General features: G+C 40.8%; 1 protein-coding gene across 1 annotated transcript in view; it reads right to left on the reverse strand.

The window, feature by feature from the left end:
- Window positions 1-7,030, reverse strand: part of dock6 (dedicator of cytokinesis 6) — a 50,581-nt gene extending 43,551 nt beyond the window's left edge. The window contains exons 1-3 of the mRNA XM_081378473.1: window positions 6,918-7,030; window positions 3,020-3,107; window positions 253-428 (exon numbers count right to left, since the gene is read on the reverse strand). Coding sequence (XP_081234599.1) covers window positions 253-428; window positions 3,020-3,107; window positions 6,918-6,967 — 314 coding nt within the window. The 5' untranslated portion in view covers window positions 6,968-7,030. The remainder of the gene's footprint in view (window positions 1-252; window positions 429-3,019; window positions 3,108-6,917) is intronic.
- Between the last annotated feature and the right edge of the window lie 11,390 nt (window positions 7,031-18,420).

The following is an 18,420-nucleotide window of genomic DNA, read 5'->3' on the forward strand; positions in this document are numbered from 1 at the left end:
CCGATCTGCAGTGGAAATGCACTGAACGGTTCGAGAACGGACAAAGGCTGGGAACCCGTACAGGATCGGTGTCGGTGGAAAGGGGTATTAGTGCACTCACGGGCAGCACAACATGGCTTACCCAAGATGATGAGATTACCTGATTAGCAGTGAGGAAGGGCAAGGTTCATTATAGTGAGCCGTGTGTGTGTGTGTGTGTGTGTGTCTGTGTGTGTGTGTGTGTGTCTGTGTGTGTGTGTGTGTGTGACTCACTCCTCCTCAGGGACTGGCGGCTCTATGGTAGCACACTCTCTCTCCTGCAGCAGCAGCTCCAGGTCATCGCTGGGGAACTCCAGGAGCTGTCTGAGGGGTCCGGCCTCTGCTCCGGGTGGATGGCTGCTAACGTACTCCTCATAGTCCACTGGCTCCACCGCCTCCGTCAGAGGCACCTAGACAAAGAATATGTTTGACAAGATCAAACAAAATCATCAAAAAAAACATCACCCCCGGACCTGACTCACTCTGAACACTCCAGCAAAACGACTGAATTATATTTTTATCAAATTCATTCACATATAAGCATTGCTTAACTGTCCAAATACTTTCTGGGGCAACCGTATTTTCTTTATGTACGTATATCTACATATGTTTGTATATATTTATGTACACTACCATTCAAAGGTTTTTTTTTTTATGTTCATCAAGGCTGTATTTATTCAATCAAAAACTACAGTAAAAACAGTTAGATTAAGAAATTATGATTACAATTTAAAATAACCGTGTTCTATATATGCAATATATTTTAAAATGTAATTTATTTCTGTAATGTCAAAGCTTCAGTCACATGATCCTTCTAAATTTCTATTCAAGAAATGTTTCTTATTATTACCAATGTTGAAAGCAGTTGTGCTGCTTAATATTTTTTTGTGGAAACCATGACAAATTTTCTTTTCAGGATTCTTTGATGAATAGAAAGTTCAAAAGAACAGTAATTCACATACAAATATAATTTCATGCATCCTTTCTCAATAGAAGTACAAATTTCTTTCAATAAAAAAAACGTACTGGCCCAGTTTTTTAATCATTTATTTTATGTTCACTTACAGTAAAGTTTTAGTGCCAAAGTTTTAGTTTTTTTTCTGCTTGTTCATGTGTTAACGTATAAATCTAATATAAAAAATTTGTGGACGTTTTTGCAGCTTAGTTTCAATAAATGGTCTTTCACTAGGGTTATGAGTTATGAGTTAAGTTTCAGAATGTTTTCATAGTACAATGAACTCTTTATATCTTCAAAAATTGTATTCTGTGCGATATGACCCATTTAAATAGCTTCAGTGCAGTAATATACTTGCTGTTGTAACATAGCGTATCTATTTATTTTTTTAAATGGAGGCTTGACTAAATAATGCGACACTTATAGCTTCTCAGGGTACAGTTTCAGAATTACCAACAATGCATTAAAAAAGTACAGAGAAAACTTCAAAATAACCTTGTGTTGGGGGAAAACATGAGGAAGTGATTGTGGCTTGTGGCCAATTCAACTTCCCCTTTATATTCCCTTCTACAATTACATATACTGTATACAAAGGTGCCAAACATAATTCGACATTAGGTCACTCTTAAACTGCCTGAACTGCATTGCATTAGATACAACACATTGAAACCGTGTGGCATCTACAAACAAATTATGCAATCCCTTTTCTCAGAACTAACTTTTCAGATCCATTTTTGACTTTAAAGGCTGCTTAAAAAAGCAAAGGCAGTGACTTTTTGCCTCGCTGCCCTATCAGGCAATGACTTCGCAGGCAGCGTTTGCACATGATGGCACCTCACGAAACTGATTTCGGACAGAATTCTAAAAAAAGCATTGAAAATTAATTAAGAATCATGATTTTTTTTTTTTTTTTTGCAAACAATCACGACTCTCCCGCAATAGTGAATAGACAACTGAACAGAATAACAAATAATTTACTAGAGGTTCTGACAAAATATGAATTTCTTAAGTTGAGTGAATAATTCAATGACTCACTCATAAAGACCTAATTTTTCAACAAATCTCTTAAAATAATGATTTACCGATTAATCATGCAGCTCTACTGAGGCAGCGTAACGGTTTAATGATCTATAACGAAATAGAGAGAACTTTGTCTTTGGCGATAACCAAGTGAATACTGAATTACTACAATAGTAATTTTTCGCTAGAAATGACATCAAAAGTGGAAAACGTTGGTCAAAAACATACATTTACACACAAACCTTAACTTTCAGATGCCATCTTCATTTTTTAGCTCAACTGTCACAGAATGGAAAACACAGGATTATAGGATAATACCAATTTGGTATTTGGTATTATAGTATTAATTTGGTATACCGATTTTCCAAAATTCCAATCCTTTTTTTCTTCTCATTTTGAACAGAATATCTAGGCTATTGTTTTATCTGGTTTTTGTGACATGTTTTTATTTGAAAGTGTACTTGTGCTGTGCTATAGATGCCACTTGGTTTGATTTTTTTTAACATGCACTACCATTCAAAACTTTGGATTCGGTAAGATTTTTTAAAGGTTTTTGAAAGATTTCTCTTACGCTTATCAAGGCTGCATTGATTTGATCACAAATATAGTAAAGAAATATTAATATTATGAAATATTACTGTTCTATTTTTATATATTTTAAAATCTTTTGTAACATCATAAATGTCCTTACTTTTCTTTACGTCTAGGCTATGTCTTTAAAAAAATAGTTTTGACTCCTGGCGTTTAAACGGTAGTATGCAAACACATTCATACACTCAAGTGAAACCTCACCAATGCAAACGCATGTGACATTGTAAATATTTATATATTAAACTTAATCTTGCTGAAGTCCAGAAAAACAAGAAAACCCAATATCACATTAAAGACTTGCGCCCCAGGTTTGTTTTCAAAGCAAATATTCTGCAAACTGTTAAATTACGCCCTCAGTCTTACTCAAGACCTGACAGGAGCCCACAGGACTATGTGCAGACAAGCAGAAATACATAAACACAAATACACACTAACCGGCTGATGAGCTCCAGCACGTTTTTTGGACAGCTGTGGTGAGCCATATTCCCGGGAAACCTGCTTCCTGACCTCAGACGCTACTGTCCTATGAGAGACACAAAACAAGACAGGAAAGGGACATTTATTATATTTACATGATGTTATATAACCACATCTGGAGCTCATATGCAATGACAAAATTATCAAGAAGATCACGCCGAATCAGACACAGACAGCGAGACGAGTTGATATCAGATAATATTACTGCGGCCAGAGCCGGCAGCTGCTTAGATGGCGACGGTCAAACTCAGAACGTTTGAAGAGATGCTGAGCCGCTGGCAGAGAGCAGGCAGGACGCCACAGCTCTGCCAATTTGAGAACTAAAAGCAAATGTGAGGCTTTACTGCCCAACAAAGCCCAATAACCCACTAACCCCTCATCCTCTCAGAGATAGCCTGCAGCTGCTCTCTAACAAACTCAAACTGCCTCGCTCTCACAGACAAATATACACACACACACACAGCTGCAGATGCTCCAGTTCCCTTCAAAACACACACGCCCCATCATTAGTGAAGCTTGCTAGGGCAAGAAGCCTATCCATATCACTATAGCTCAAGAGTTAAGGATTTAAAGCAAATTTCAGAATGCATGTGATATAGTATGTAGGAGTGTTGCAATATACCGGTATTGATGATAAAAATGTAATAATGATATTACGTTAAGATTACACATATGATAATATGTATTCAGGTTGACATGCAACTATAGTAGCTGGTGACATTGCACATTATAGCTGGTTTTCACTCATCATAAATTCATATATATTTTATTTTTAAATCATGCTGATGCAGTGGCTGCATCTGAAATCTTGTAGTCTCTCTGAGCAGCTTCTTTTTGAATAAGTAATTGCTTCCTGGTCAATGAAAAAAATGAATGTTATCTAGACGTAGTGAATCTGTCAGGTTGTCACTGCCATGAGACCTACAGTGTCAGTTGTGTCGCTTCACTCCCATTTATAAATCTTCTCCCGTGGCCTCATGGGATAGCAACATGTCCAATGGATGCACACTTCACAATCCTGCCACAGGCAGTACGTAGCAGGTCATCTGGATGCTTTTTGCCTACTTTTTTCCCCCTGAATAATTCTGACATACTCTTTTGGCGCACTGTTTTTCATACTATACAATATTTTGAGTGCAATTAACAGGCCAAAAAAGAGAAAAACACAAAATAAACCGAGTTAAAGAGGAATTTTTTATTCTTTTAGACATCACAATACTATTGATACTGTAAATTTGTCGGGTACAATAATCGTGCACTCATATCTGATTTAGTGACAGACCTAACTAAGTAATTGCATGTATTTCAGCAGTTTGTTCTTCACTGTTTGTGGTACAGACATAAAAGAAATATATGACTACATTCACACTGCAAGCCTTAATGCTTAATTCTGATATATTGCTCAGATCTGTTTTTTGTTTGGCTGTTCACATTATTTTTTAAATGTGGCCAATTTCAGATTTAAAGCGTGAACTGGTCCTGAACTGGCCTGTATGCACAAAACAACAATAACAAAGATGGCACACGGTCATACAGAAGTAAACACGGAGGTTACTGAAGTCAGCATTTACGCGCTCATTTATAAGCTGGTGTGCAGGAATACACAGAAAAAATAACAATTCAAGGATGCAAACAGATTCAATTCTGCTGTAAAGCAACCCCAAAAAGACAATAGTACACAGTCATTATTCACTTGAAATCAGTTCAGTGTGGATTCATTTCGGTTCAGTAACTGTGTAATAGGAACAGTGTAATAACTGTGGTTCAATAAGTCCACGATGTGAGGCGAGCACTGCATGAGCAAACACTTTCACATTTTCTAACCTTAACCACCGCTGCCGTTCTCCAAGCACAAACCCAGACTTTGCACTGCTAACAAAACCCTGCCGACTACAGCATCAGGCCCTGTCATTCAACCAACCCTGATGTGGTGCAAAGAACGGACGTGGCCTCCTCCCAGGGGTTAAGCCACTTCACTACCTATCCATTTCCTCAAATTATAAAGCTGTGACTAAAGCTGTGACAAGCGTTAAGTCAAACTCTAAGCCTGACTGGCCAGCAGGATCAAGCTGAGAGTAATAATAACATGCTGTTTGTTTTATAGTGCACTGCAATGAGAATTAAGAGCATTCATAAGTGCATGCTAATGTGCGACCTTTAGGCGTTGCACACTTCTTAAGGACAAAAAAAATCAGAGCATCGCACCGTGGCTTCCTATTTCCTGCTTCAGAAGGAAAGAGGAAAACTAGTCTGCTCTCAAAAGCAATGGGCGGAATGAAGCGCACCACCCTTTCCTACATCCTGCAGGGAAACAATGAGTCCACTCTCACAGAGGTGAAGACAGAGAAAGATAATAACTATAAGAAACATAAGCCTATGCGCGGGTTTCATGCCTTTTGAGCAGAAATGGCATCTATTTACAAATGTAAGGCATTGTCCAGCAGTACCATATGAATCAATATAGTAAGAACGGAGTTCATAGGAAAGTACCATGGTATTACAATCTCAGTAAAGTGCTTTCGTAAGGGAAGACTCCTGAAGACACTCTCTGCAGGCTCGTCTACTTCCATCCGCACTGCAAGATTTCACTTAGGTCCCATATGCCACATTGATTTGGAGTGATTTTAATCTCCTTATCAAATTATCAGTGTTGCTCTAGTCTACGTCAATGAATGAACACCACTCTCAACAAATACACAAACATGAATAAACACCTGAATACATCCATCATAGACATACTGCTGTTTCGCTCTGTTTTTATGAACCCATCGAGAAAGTTCTAGAGATGCTTCCTCAGCAAACAGTGAGTCGATTCCCATCACCTCTTGATGAGCAGGCAAAAACTACAGCTGTCAAATCGATTAATTGCAATCTATCATAAAAGTTTGTGTATATACAAACTTTTATGTTAGCTGTTTCATTTCGGTTTGCCCTTCTAACAGATTATGTATGTGTGTCAAAGTTCCATAAAACATGTCATGATACAGATAAAGCTACCATAATTAATAATAATGTTAGAAAGGTCTACTATTAATATACTACAATTGCCTTAGGCCTAGTCTCATATAAATTATGCTCATAAAACATGTCAGTGAATCATCTGTGACCAGAAGGAAAACACAGAACACCGTATTATATATTAATATTACATTCATTAATATATTTTGAACAGACAGATTTACAAAATAAAATGTAGATTTCAAAAGTTTTACATGTAACAAGTAAAATCAAAAATTATTTCTGGATTATAATCCCCTTCTTATTACAAAAAACATTGTTACTTTACTGTTGCATCCTTTGTAACATCGGATCTTATAATGAACTACTGATACATTTTTGCTCGGCAGTTTCCCACTGTTTACGGTTATAATAACAATTCAAAGAAAAAAAAAAACTTTCATTCAACTTTTATAGCGCTATCCAAGGTGTAAATTACACGTGTTGACTTTAAAGTTTTAAAAGGGACAGCCTTAAGCGCATTCCCGAACCGCCAAGTGATATATCTGTCTGAATAGATAAAAAGAGTAGTTCCGATTTCACTAGTCATCATCACGTTACAGTCCATGACTCCATGGAGTTTAATGCACCATATATTTCATCCCCACGGAGTTTAATCATTTCAGAATTGAAACCCCCGTGTATTCATTGCAAAGTACTTCACCCGTTAAAAGAGTAAAACTGAAGTAAGTTGCAGTGTCACACTGTTGCGAAGTGCGGCGAGTTGAACTAAACAATAGGTTCATCCCTGTGTAACTCGTGGCGGATGTCTTTATCTCTCCATTCGCGTGAATCCCGATGCGCGGGACAACTACTGCACAACACGTCTCCTGTCCAACAGTCGCTGAAGTTCCCCTACCTGTTAATCTTGTGCGCAAAAGCCCTCCGTTCGCTGGCTAGACTTGCCATCCCATATAAACAGGGAGAGCTCCTTTCCAGTTTCCCTGTACTTTGGTAATATTATTGTGGAGTGGAGTCATTAGCTTCCTTGTGTCACTTTGGCGCATAATAGCGCCTCCTCGCGGTCTGGGGGCGAATGGCGCCGTTGACGAGCTCACCAAACCGGTTTACAATGACGCACCTGTCTTTATCTTTGGGGATCTGCGATGTTTATTATTTCTAGAATAGATAATGCAAATAAATTGCTGAATGTTTTTCCTACTTAAAAACTAATAATGCTAACTTTGCAGATTACCAAGGACACCACAAGCCAATCTGTTATCATACGTGTTACGGTGTTAATATAAGGCTTTTCATTTTAATAAAACGACAAACACAGCATATTAAAGAAATATATACATGTATTTATTTATAGCAGCAATCAGAATAAATTATGTTTACTGTTAAGTAGGCTATAGAGTTCATCATTGAGTATCTTTAACCGTTAGAATCCAGCCGTTAGTTGTTTTGGTCAAAGGTGGATATTTCTCGCATGGGGAAATGTAAAACCCGGAGTAGAGCTGAGGCGGAGTGATTACTGAACGCTTTGAGTGGTGGGAATGGAAATCTCTGTCGATCCGCTCCACTCTCACACACGCTAATCCAGACCGGCTTTCAGTCTGTGTATTGCTTTCTAACAAGCGAATCTCGATGTTTTGGCTTCGTCTCAATGAGAAGAAAAGAACTACCAAGACATATTCGAAATAACTACCTTTTTGTCTGAAACGTAAGTTCCTCGATGAATTACTTAGTTAAAGAACTGTTGTATAAAACCAAATATAAAATTTACACACAACCATACTGTCTGCTAAAAACAAACAAACAATTGAAACCCGCATAGAATTTGTAATGGCTTTAATTGTTATAATGGGAATTGTATTGGTTTTAATGGAAAATGTAATGGTCCCTGTGGGTCTCTGCTGGCAATTTGTTGCCTTCTATTATTTGGTGGCATGTTAAAAGCACTAATGGAATACTAATGGAATATGGCCAAAAACACACTACTGGACAGGGTTGCCAGGTCTGTCTAACAAAACCAGCCCAGACTCCCATCAAATATACCCCCCCCCCCCCAAAAAAAGCCCAATAACTCTATCCAAATATCTCACTCAAAATATTCCACCCCCATACCTAAATACATATTTTACAGCCACTGTTATAGGCTTTATACACAATTGCAACTTGAAAATCACTTGTAGTAATAATCATAAACAGTCAAAGAGCTCAAAGGCCCCCTCACAAAACTCATAATTTAGCACAGTTTTATCAGTTAGTTGAATGTATGATATCGCAACAAACTTTTTTTTTTTTTTTTTACAATTTATGCAAAATTTTAAACCACGGGAAAACCATGAACTTGGCAGCACTCCCACTGGAAACTTTTAATGGTTAACAGTTGATGGTTTGTAATGTTTGTAGGGTATTTAGTGTAAATCATTAGAACTTCTGTGATGGATTCTATTTTTATTTCAGCATGGGAATGTGGTTTATCTAAACAGAATTAAGATTAGATTTTGTATATTAAGTATAATCATTACCATTTCAGTATTTCACAAATATTTCACCATATACATTTTTAGAAATATATTAATCTAGATACAATCATTGTAATTTTTGAGCACAGGAGAAAAAAAAAAACATTTTCTAATCTTATGGCAAGATTTACTGATTTCCATAGTCATGGATTTTTCCCTTAAATATTTAGAAAATCTATATCTAGAGATATAATCCCTAACAAAACAGCATTAGGCATTACAATGCTGCTGGTGCACTTTATCATAATGCAATTAGTGGGATGTAGATCTAAATCTATTTATCACAGCTACACCGCCCGGCCAAAAAAATAAGTTGCTGTTTGGAATTAAATAGGCAAATGCTTAAGAGTCTATGGTTGGATCATTATTGCAGTGTTTATTATGTTTCTAGCATGTTATATGTTTGGCATCAGCTCTTCTAACCCTAATGGAGTGTGTAGCTTTTCATTTCTTAAACAACCATGTAGGAAGACAAGACACATTTCATCACAACATGTATTTCCATCAAGAGGTGCATCAGTTTTTGGTCATGTATTGTCAATGCTAGAGTCCAGCACATCCCAAAGACTTTCAGTGAATTTAAGGTCTGGACAATCAAAGGAGCCAATTCATGTGTGAAAAATGAGCATTTGCCTATTTAAATCCGAACAGCGACTTTTTGGCCAGGCAGTGTATTTATTCATGTACATATCTTTAATTAATGCGAAACCCTATGATAACCCTCTTATTTGTGTTCATAGCACATGTATACATATCCATATATTAAGAGTTAGACCCACTCTATATATACACACATGCATCTACCTATTTTGCACATTGCTTGTCTTCCCTCAGCCTTTTGCACAATTTACAGTACTTTGTATCTCTGCCTTTTTTCTCTCTCAAAGATTTGTATTTATGTACTCCTTTTCTATATTGTATTTACTCAGAGACCCATATTATTCTTTCCCTGTGTTTCATGTTTAATGCAGCAGTGCCTCAGGGGATCACTGAAGTTATATTACCTTATCTTTTCTATCAGCCCACACATTTATGTGCCTATATGTTATATTGTTGTATGGCCACCAGAGAGCGATGTACTCCACAAGTGCTGGAGCATGAAAAGGCGGTGGCCAGGAAATAATGACTCAACCCTCCACCTTATTGTCTAGATGCAGCATTGTCCAGAAATAAAATATCACGTAGCCAGAATTCATACATTTTTCACATGAGTTGAATAATTGCACAAATAACCAATTACTGCAATAATATAGAGTTCAGTATCCTTCTGTTTAACAATAGGTCTGATAGAAAGACATCTAAAAGTCATTGTTGCATGCCAGGTTTCTTTCAGTTTCTCACTTCTTCCCCTGTCAGTTGAATGGAGATAGTTGCAGCAGCGCTACATATCTCCTAATAATACTTCAAATAGCAAGACATCTATGTTTATTTCTCATGAATCAAGTTCCTCATGCAAAAGCGGATTACCAGGAGGCGTTTATTGACGTTTTCCTTCGCCCAAGGACACACATTTATCAGTTTAGAGCGAAGCCATCATTCCTCTCTCCTTCTCCCCGCTGTAACCTCTCCCCATCCCCCACGGTCAGTGAGGTATGACCATACAGTGCTGGCTGCCTCCTCCCTATAGCTCAGCTCAGCACCATGCCCCATTAATTCAGCACCAAGGAGAGCTGCTAGTGCAGGTACAACAAGCCAGCACTGACCTAAGGAATGTTTTCAGAGTGAACAAGGGCGTTTCAGGAGACACTTCTGCCATGTATGTAGTGTGTTTGTGCAGTCTATTCCCCTCACAGCAGTCTGTACTCCAGGGCTGATACCATGCTAATGAAGATTAATGAATCTCTCTCCTCTCTTTGGCTTTAGACACCGTGCAGCACTAAAAGCTGATGCTTGGTGTCACAAGGAATAAATATAGATCGGTGTTGTGAAGCTTTAGGGGTTTTTCTGCTGCAGATTTGCTGGGGATTTTCGTGTCTTTTGTTAGGAAGTGTGTGTTACACTGGTTTTGAAGGATGAACTGTCTGTACCGATGGGAGTGGACTGGCTCAGAGATGTAATGGACCATCATTCGAGCAATTACATTAAGAGAATTACCGCATTGCGACTGTCATACAAACCCAGTACATACATCCATGGCGTGTGCACTGAACACATGCATCCTTGAACTCTATGGCAGTCTGATGGCAGTGATGCAACATGTGACATCCAGATGGAGAATTAAAAATAGTTTTGCGTTGTAAATTGATTGCATTTACTGTAGGCAGGCGGCGATTCCATCATGTCTTTCTTTTCTTCCCTTTCCCTCTGCCTCTCCACGTCGAAGGCTTTCAGTTCCTCGACCAGCACTATTGTTTGGCTGCCCCTCCCCCCACGGGCAGGAAAGCACCCCTCATCCCTGCTGCATTACTGAAGAACAAAAGAGAGAGTGTCAGACACCACCCTCTAGATCTCTTTCACGCCCCAGCCCCCACCCTGCTTCCAGATGGGGCTGCCTTTTTTCCAGGGTCTCTCTGAACCCCAAGAGTCCTCCAAAATGGACGTGCCCCTCCCCCCTCCCCACTCTTCAGCTGCCCGTCATCCACCTGCTCTCTCTGCCACGCGCCCGTGCCCAGAGCACGCCCCCTTCCTCATCCCACCCTTGCAGCCTGCTCCTTTCAAATCTTTAACCACTTGCTTTCTATGGCCTAGCTCTAGGACATTACTTTTGCAGCTGTAAACCTTCTTTTTATGATATGCACTCCTTTGAGGCCTGCAGAGGGGGGAGGGGACATAATGTTTGCATATAATGTGAAAACGGTGTGCGATGAAGCAGTGCTACTCAACTGGTTTTACTTCACAGAGCAGAATTTACATTGGATATCAAGTGATGACCCAATGGAATACCAAAATATACCACCAAAGTAACAAAAATCTCCTTATGACATGTATTAATAATATCACCATGGCTGCATAGACCCAACAATATACAATATTAAAGAGACAGTTCACAAAAGAAGATATATTAAATAAAACTATTTTTGTCCATACAATGAGGTTCAATGGGGTCCAAAATAAGGCTGTCACAATGTCAGATTTTAATTTAACAGTTGTTATAGCAAAAATAACTTCACAACAACATTATTAGGGCTGTCATTTACGATTATTTTGGTAGCCAGTAAAATTACTTCAAATACATAGGTATAATAACAAGGCAATAATAATTGGTTCAGATAAAGTATCAAAAACAAGTAATCGTAAGATTTTATTGAACAACACTGTTAAAAGCTGAGGTATCCAGGACCCTAGAGCAGGTTGTTGTTGTATATGTGTGTGTTGGGGGGTGTTTTGGGTCCCTCTTGGTTGAAGTCTCTAGCGACGGCTCTGATTGACAATATTGCTTCACCTTCACCCTGGAGAAAAAGAAGTACACTTTAGCACACTTTAGAGTACTTATTACGGAAATAATATATATTTTTTAAAGAATATACTTAAAGGGTTAGTTCACCCAAAAATGAAAAACGTATCATCAATTACTCACACTTATGTTTTTTTTAATGAAATCTGAGAGATTACTGTCCCTCCATTGACAGTCCAAGCAACTACCACTTTGTCACTTTAAAAAGTTCTGAAAGAGATCGTAAAACCAATCTATATGAATCAAGCGATTTAGTCAATTTTCTGTAGAGATTCGATTGCTTTATCTGATGAACTGATTGAATTTAGGCTTTATTCACATTTAAACATTGATCAGAAAACAAACAGAAGCTTAACTGTACTCCCTTGATGTGTAAGAACAAACCTCATTAGGTCTTGCAGAAGCTCAAACATGCTGCATAACACGAGGATGAACGTCAGTGGTTCCCGTGAAAGCTCAAACATGCTGCGTAACACACGAGAATGAACCTCATTGGTTCTTGCTGAAGCTCAAATGTGCTGCGTAACACGAGAATGAACCTCATTGGTTCTTGCGAAAGCTCAAACGTGCTGCGTAACACGAGAATGAACCTCATTGGTTCTTGCAGAAGCTCAAACGTGTTGTGTAACACAAGAATGAACCTCACTGGTTCTTGCAGAAGCTCAAACGTGCTGCGTAACATGAGAATGAACCTCATTGGTTCTTGCTGAAACTCAAACGTGCTGCGTAACACGAGAATGAACCTCATTGGTTCTTGCAGAAGCTCAAACGTGTTGTGTAACACGAGAATGAACCTCATTGGTTCTTGCAAAAGCTCAAATGTGCTGCGTAACATGAGAATGAACCTCATTGGTTCTTGCGGAAGCTCAAACGTGCTGCGTAACACGAGAATGAACCTCATTGGTTCTTGCGGAAGCTCAAACATGCTGCATAACACGAGAATGAACCTCATTGGTTCCTGCTGAAGCTCAAACGTGCTGCGTAACACGAGAATGAACCTCATTGGTTCCTGCTGAAGCTCAAACGTGCTGCGTAACACGAGAATGAACCTCATTGGTTCTTGCAGAAGCTCAAACGTGCTGCGTAACACGAGAATGAACCTCATTGGTTCTTGCAGAAGCTCAAACGTGCTGCCCAACACAAGAATGAACCTCATTGGTTCCTGCTGAAGCTCAAACGTGCTGCGTAACATGAGAATGAACCTCATTGGTTCTTGCAGAAGCTCAAATGTGCTGCGTAACACGAGAATGAACCTCATTGGTTCTTGCAGAAGCTCAAACGTGCTGCGTAACACGAGAATGAACCTCATTGGTTCTTGCAGAAGCTCAAACGTGCTGCGTAACACGAGAATGAACCTTATTGGTTCTTGCCGAAGCTCAAACGTGCTGCGTAACAATAGAATGAACCTCATTGGTTCTTGCAGAAGCTCAAACGTGCTGCGTAAAACACGAGAATGAACCTCATTGGTTCCTGCTGAAGCTCAAACGTGCTGCGTAACACGAGAATGAACCTCATTGGTTCTTGCTGAAGCTCAAACGTGCTGCGTAACACAAGAATGAACCTCATTGGTTCTTGCAGAAGCTCAAATGTGCTGCGTAACACGAGAATGAACCTCATTGGTTCTTGCGGAAGCTCAAACGTGCTGCGTAACACGAGAATGAACCTTATTGGTTCTTGCCGAAGCTCAAACGTGCTGCGTAACAATAGAATGAACCTCATTGGTTCTTGCAGAAGCTCAAGCGTGCTGCGTAACACGAGAATGAACCTCATTGGTTCTTGCTGAAGCTCTAACGTGCTGCGTAACACGAGAATGAACCTCATTGGTTCTTGCTGAAGCTCTAACGTGCTGCGTAACACGAGAATGAACCTCATTGGTTCTTGCTGAAGCTCAAACGTGCTGCGTAACACAAGAATGAACCTCATTGGTTCGTGCGGAAGCTCAAACGTGCTGCGTAACACGAGAATGAACCTCATTGGTTCTTGCTGAAGCTCAAACATGCTGCATAACGAGAATGAACCTCATTGGTTCTTGCTGAAGCTCAAACGTGCTGCGTAACACGAGAATGAACCTCATTGGTTCTTGCTGAAGCTCTAACGTGCTGCGTAACACGAGAATGAACCTCATTGGTTCGTGCTGAAGCTCAAACGTGCTGCGTAACACGAGAATGAACCTCATTGGTTCTTGCTGAAGCTCTAACGTGCTGCGTAACACAAGAATGAACCTCATTGGTTCTTGCTGAAGCTCAAACGTGCTGCGTAACACGAGAATGAACCTCATTGGTTCTTGCGGAAGCTCAAACGTGCTGCGTAACAATAGAATGAACCTCATTGGTTCTTGCAGAAGCTCAAGCGTGCTGCGTAACACGAGAATGAACCTCATTGGTTCTTGCTGAAGCTCAAACGTGCTGCGTAACACGAGAATGAACCTCATTGGTTCTTGCTGAAGCTCTAACGTGCTGCGTAACAATAGAATGAACCTCATTGGTTCTTGCAGAAGCTCAAGCGTGCTGCGTAACACGAGAATGAACCTCATTGGTTCGTGCTGAAGCTCAAACGTGCTGCGTAACACGAGAATGAACCTCATTGGTTCTTGCGGAAGCTCAAACGTGCTGCGTAACACGAGAATGAACCTCATTGGTTCTTGCGGAAGCTCAAACGTGCTGCGTAACAATAGAATGAACCTCATTGGTTCTTGCAGAAGCTCAAGCGTGCTGCGTAACACGAGAATGAACCTCATTGGTTCGTGCTGAAGCTCAAACGTGCTGCGTAACACGAGAATGAACCTCATTGGTTCTTGCTGAAGCTCTAACGTGCTGCGTAACACGAGAATGAACCTCATTGGTTCTTGCAGAAGCTCAAGCGTGCTGCGTAACACGAGAATGAACCTCATTGGTTCGTGCTGAAGCTCAAACGTGCTGCGTAACACGAGAATGAACCTCATTGGTTCTTGCTGAAGCTCAAACGTGCTGCGTAACACGAGAATGAACCTCATTGGTTCTTGCGGAAGCTCAAACGTGCTGCGTAACAATAGAATGAACCTCATTGTTTCTTGCAGAAGCTCAAGCGTGCTGCGTAACACGAGAATGAACCTCATTGGTTCGTGCTGAAGCTCAAACGTGCTGCGTAACACGAGAATGAACCTCATTGGTTCTTGCTGAAGCTCTAACGTGCTGCGTAACACGAGAATGAACCTCATTGGTTCTTGCAGAAGCTCAAACGTGCTGCGTAACACGAGAATGAACCTCATTGGTTCTTGCGGAAGCTCAAACGTGCTGCGTAACACGAGAATGAACCATATTGGTTCTTGCCGAAGCTCAAACGTGCTGCGTAACAATAGAATGAACCTCATTGGTTCTTGCAGAAGCTCAAACGTGCTGCGTAACAATAGAATGAACCTCATTGGTTCTTGCAGAAGCTCAAACGTGCTGCGTAAAACACGAGAATGAACCTCATTGGTTCCTGCTGAAGCTCAAACGTGCTGCGTAACACGAGAATGAACCTCATTGGTTCTTGCTGAAGCTCAAACGTGCTGCGTAACACAAGAATGAACCTCATTGGTTCTTGCAGAAGCTCAAATGTGCTGCGTAACACGAGAATGAACCTCATTGGTTCTTGCGGAAGCTCAAACGTGCTGCGTAACACGAGAATGAACCTTATTGGTTCTTGCCGAAGCTCAAACGTGCTGCGTAACAATAGAATGAACCTCATTGGTTCTTGCAGAAGCTCAAGCGTGCTGCGTAACACGAGAATGAACCTCATTGGTTCTTGCTGAAGCTCAAACGTGCTGCGTAACACGAGAATGAACCTCATTGGTTCGTGCTGAAGCTCAAACGTGCTGCGTAACACGAGAATGAACCTCATTGGTTCTTGCTGAAGCTCTAACGTGCTGCGTAACACGAGAATGAACCTCATTGGTTCTTGCTGAAGCTCTAACGTGCTGCGTAACACGAGAATGAACCTCATTGGTTCTTGCTGAAGCTCAAACGTGCTGCGTAACACAAGAATGAACCTCATTGGTTCGTGCTGAAGCTCAAACGTGCTGCGTAACACGAGAATGAACCCCATTGGTTCTTGCTGAAGCTCAAACATGCTGCATAACGAGAATGAACCTCATTGGTTCTTGCTGAAGCTCAAACGTGCTGCGTAACACGAGAATGAACCTCATTGGTTCTTGCGGAAGCTCAAACGTGCTGCGTAACACGAGAATGAACCTCATTGGTTCTTGCTGAAGCTCAAACATGCTGCATAACGAGAATGAACCTCATTGGTTCTTGCTGAAGCTCAAACGTGCTGCGTAACACGAGTGTCACAAGGACCATTCACTGTTCTTCAGAATAATGCATGGAGGTCGTTTAATGCCATTAAAGTATTTATTTTAAGTTCTCCCAAGCCAACAAAGTGCAGGGTGCTCACAGGTGCCAAGGCATGAAAAATTAAAAAAAGGAAAAAAAAACTTCAATATAAAAACACAAGAACCTTGTATCAGGTCTGTTCCTTCAATCAGAGTACTCAGCAGATACTGCATTCACTACCAACAGTCTTAGCCCTCCTGATCACTCAATTCTGTGAGAATTTATACACCTGGGTACAACCATTTCTCAGCAATAATCACATGGGAAAGTAATTAAGACCATAAACATGTAATACATTCCAAGTAACCATAGTATGTGATCAAGTAACCAGTTCCTTCACCACACAAATTTAAATAACAGTACAAGCTTCAATAAATAAACTTCAATAGTAATTAGAGGAAATAAACATCAATAACATCAAACCAATTCCCCCTCTTTTCCCACCATACTTGGTATCTCCCATTCCCCATGATGCAACACAGTACAGGTATAAAAAGCATGAGAAAAGTCCATTCCAGTCTTTTACTCAAATCAAGATGGCCGCCACCATATATGCTGATCCATGCGATAATCAACAGTTTGTAGCAAACTTTAAATGTCCTCTGAGTTAGTGCTCAGGTGGCCAGTCTGAAACACAACAGTATAGTTGTAGGTATATATTTTTGTGGCTAATCCATCTCTCCTGTTGCTGGTACTTCAAGGTAAATAAAGAGTCTTTTACAAACCAAATGTGTGTACATGTGTTTGTTGAAAGGGCTAACAAGGGGTCACAAGAGCAGAGGGTAGCTCTGTGACACTTCTCCCTCCTTCTGCAGACGACTACTGTCGTCACAAGTGTCAAAGCTCCACCCCTCCATGAACCGGGGTCAAAGAACCCAGTTCAGTATGTACCTCCTCTGGAATTCGAGACAAAAAGTCAGCTACCTTGTTCCTAGCTCCCGGACAGTATTTCACAGTGAACTGGTAGGGCTGTAGAGAAAGAGACCATCTCGTAATCCGGGCATTAGAGTCTTTCATGCGCTCCAGCCATTGCAGAGCTCGATGGTCGGTTTCTAACACAAAGGGTCTTCCCAGCAGATAGTACCGAAGTGAATCAGTGGCCCATTTAATGGCCAAGCACTCCTGCTCCACTGTCGAATAGCGCGTTTCTCGAGGGAAGAGTTTTCGACTCAAGAATGCCACTGGCCTGCGATCTCCATCCACTTCCTGCAGTAACACCGCCCCCAGTCCGACACCAGAGGCATCCGTCTGCAGGATGAAAGGTTTCTGGAAATCCGGGCTAAGCAGAACAGAGTCTCCACATACTGCCTCTCTTGAGTCCTGGAAAGCTTGCTCACCCTGCTCCGTCCAGACAACCTTGTTGGGCGCTGTGGCTCTAGTGAGATCTGTAAGCACAGAGGCCCTGGCAGAAAAGTTAGGTATAAACCTGCGATACCATCCCAACAAGCCCAGAAACGATCTCACCTGTTTCTTAGTTGTGGGGGGTTGGTAACTTCGAATGGCCTCTATCTTCTCCTGCTGTGGCCGAATGACTCCTCCTCCAATGACAAATCCCAAGTAGCTGATCTCTCTCTTGGCTATCGTACACTTCTTTGGGTTAATGGTAAGACCGGCTGCCTTAATCCTCCCCAGGACTTTCCGCAGATGTTGACAGTGTTCTTCCCAGGTTTCACTGAAGATGACCACGTCATCTAGATATGCTGCAGCAAACTCTCTTGTACCTTGCAGGATCTGGTCCATTAAACGTTGGAAAGTCGCTGGCGCCCCCTGCAGGCCAAAGGGCATAACCCTGAAATGGAATAGCCCAAATGGGGTTTTAAAAGCTGTCAGTTCCTTGGCTCTGGCAGTTAAAGGGACCTGCCAGTACCCCTTACATAAATCCACAGTGGATAGGTATTTGGCTCTGCCCAGTCTTTCCACCAATTCATCGATTCTTGGCATTGGATAAGGGTCTACCTTAGACAGGCTGTTCAATTGTCTGAAGTCAATGCAAAATCTAAGGGTTCCATCTTTCTTGGGGACTAGAACAATGGGGCTACACCACTCACTAAGGGATGGTTCAATCACACCCATGGACAGCATAATATCTAGTTCATCCTTAAGCACTGTGACCAGGCGTTCAGGAATTCGATAACTCTTCTG

Source organism: Scardinius erythrophthalmus (assembly GCF_964197995.2).
Source record: "Scardinius erythrophthalmus genome assembly, chromosome: 1".
NCBI classification, from domain to species: Eukaryota; Metazoa; Chordata; class Actinopteri; order Cypriniformes; family Leuciscidae; genus Scardinius; species Scardinius erythrophthalmus.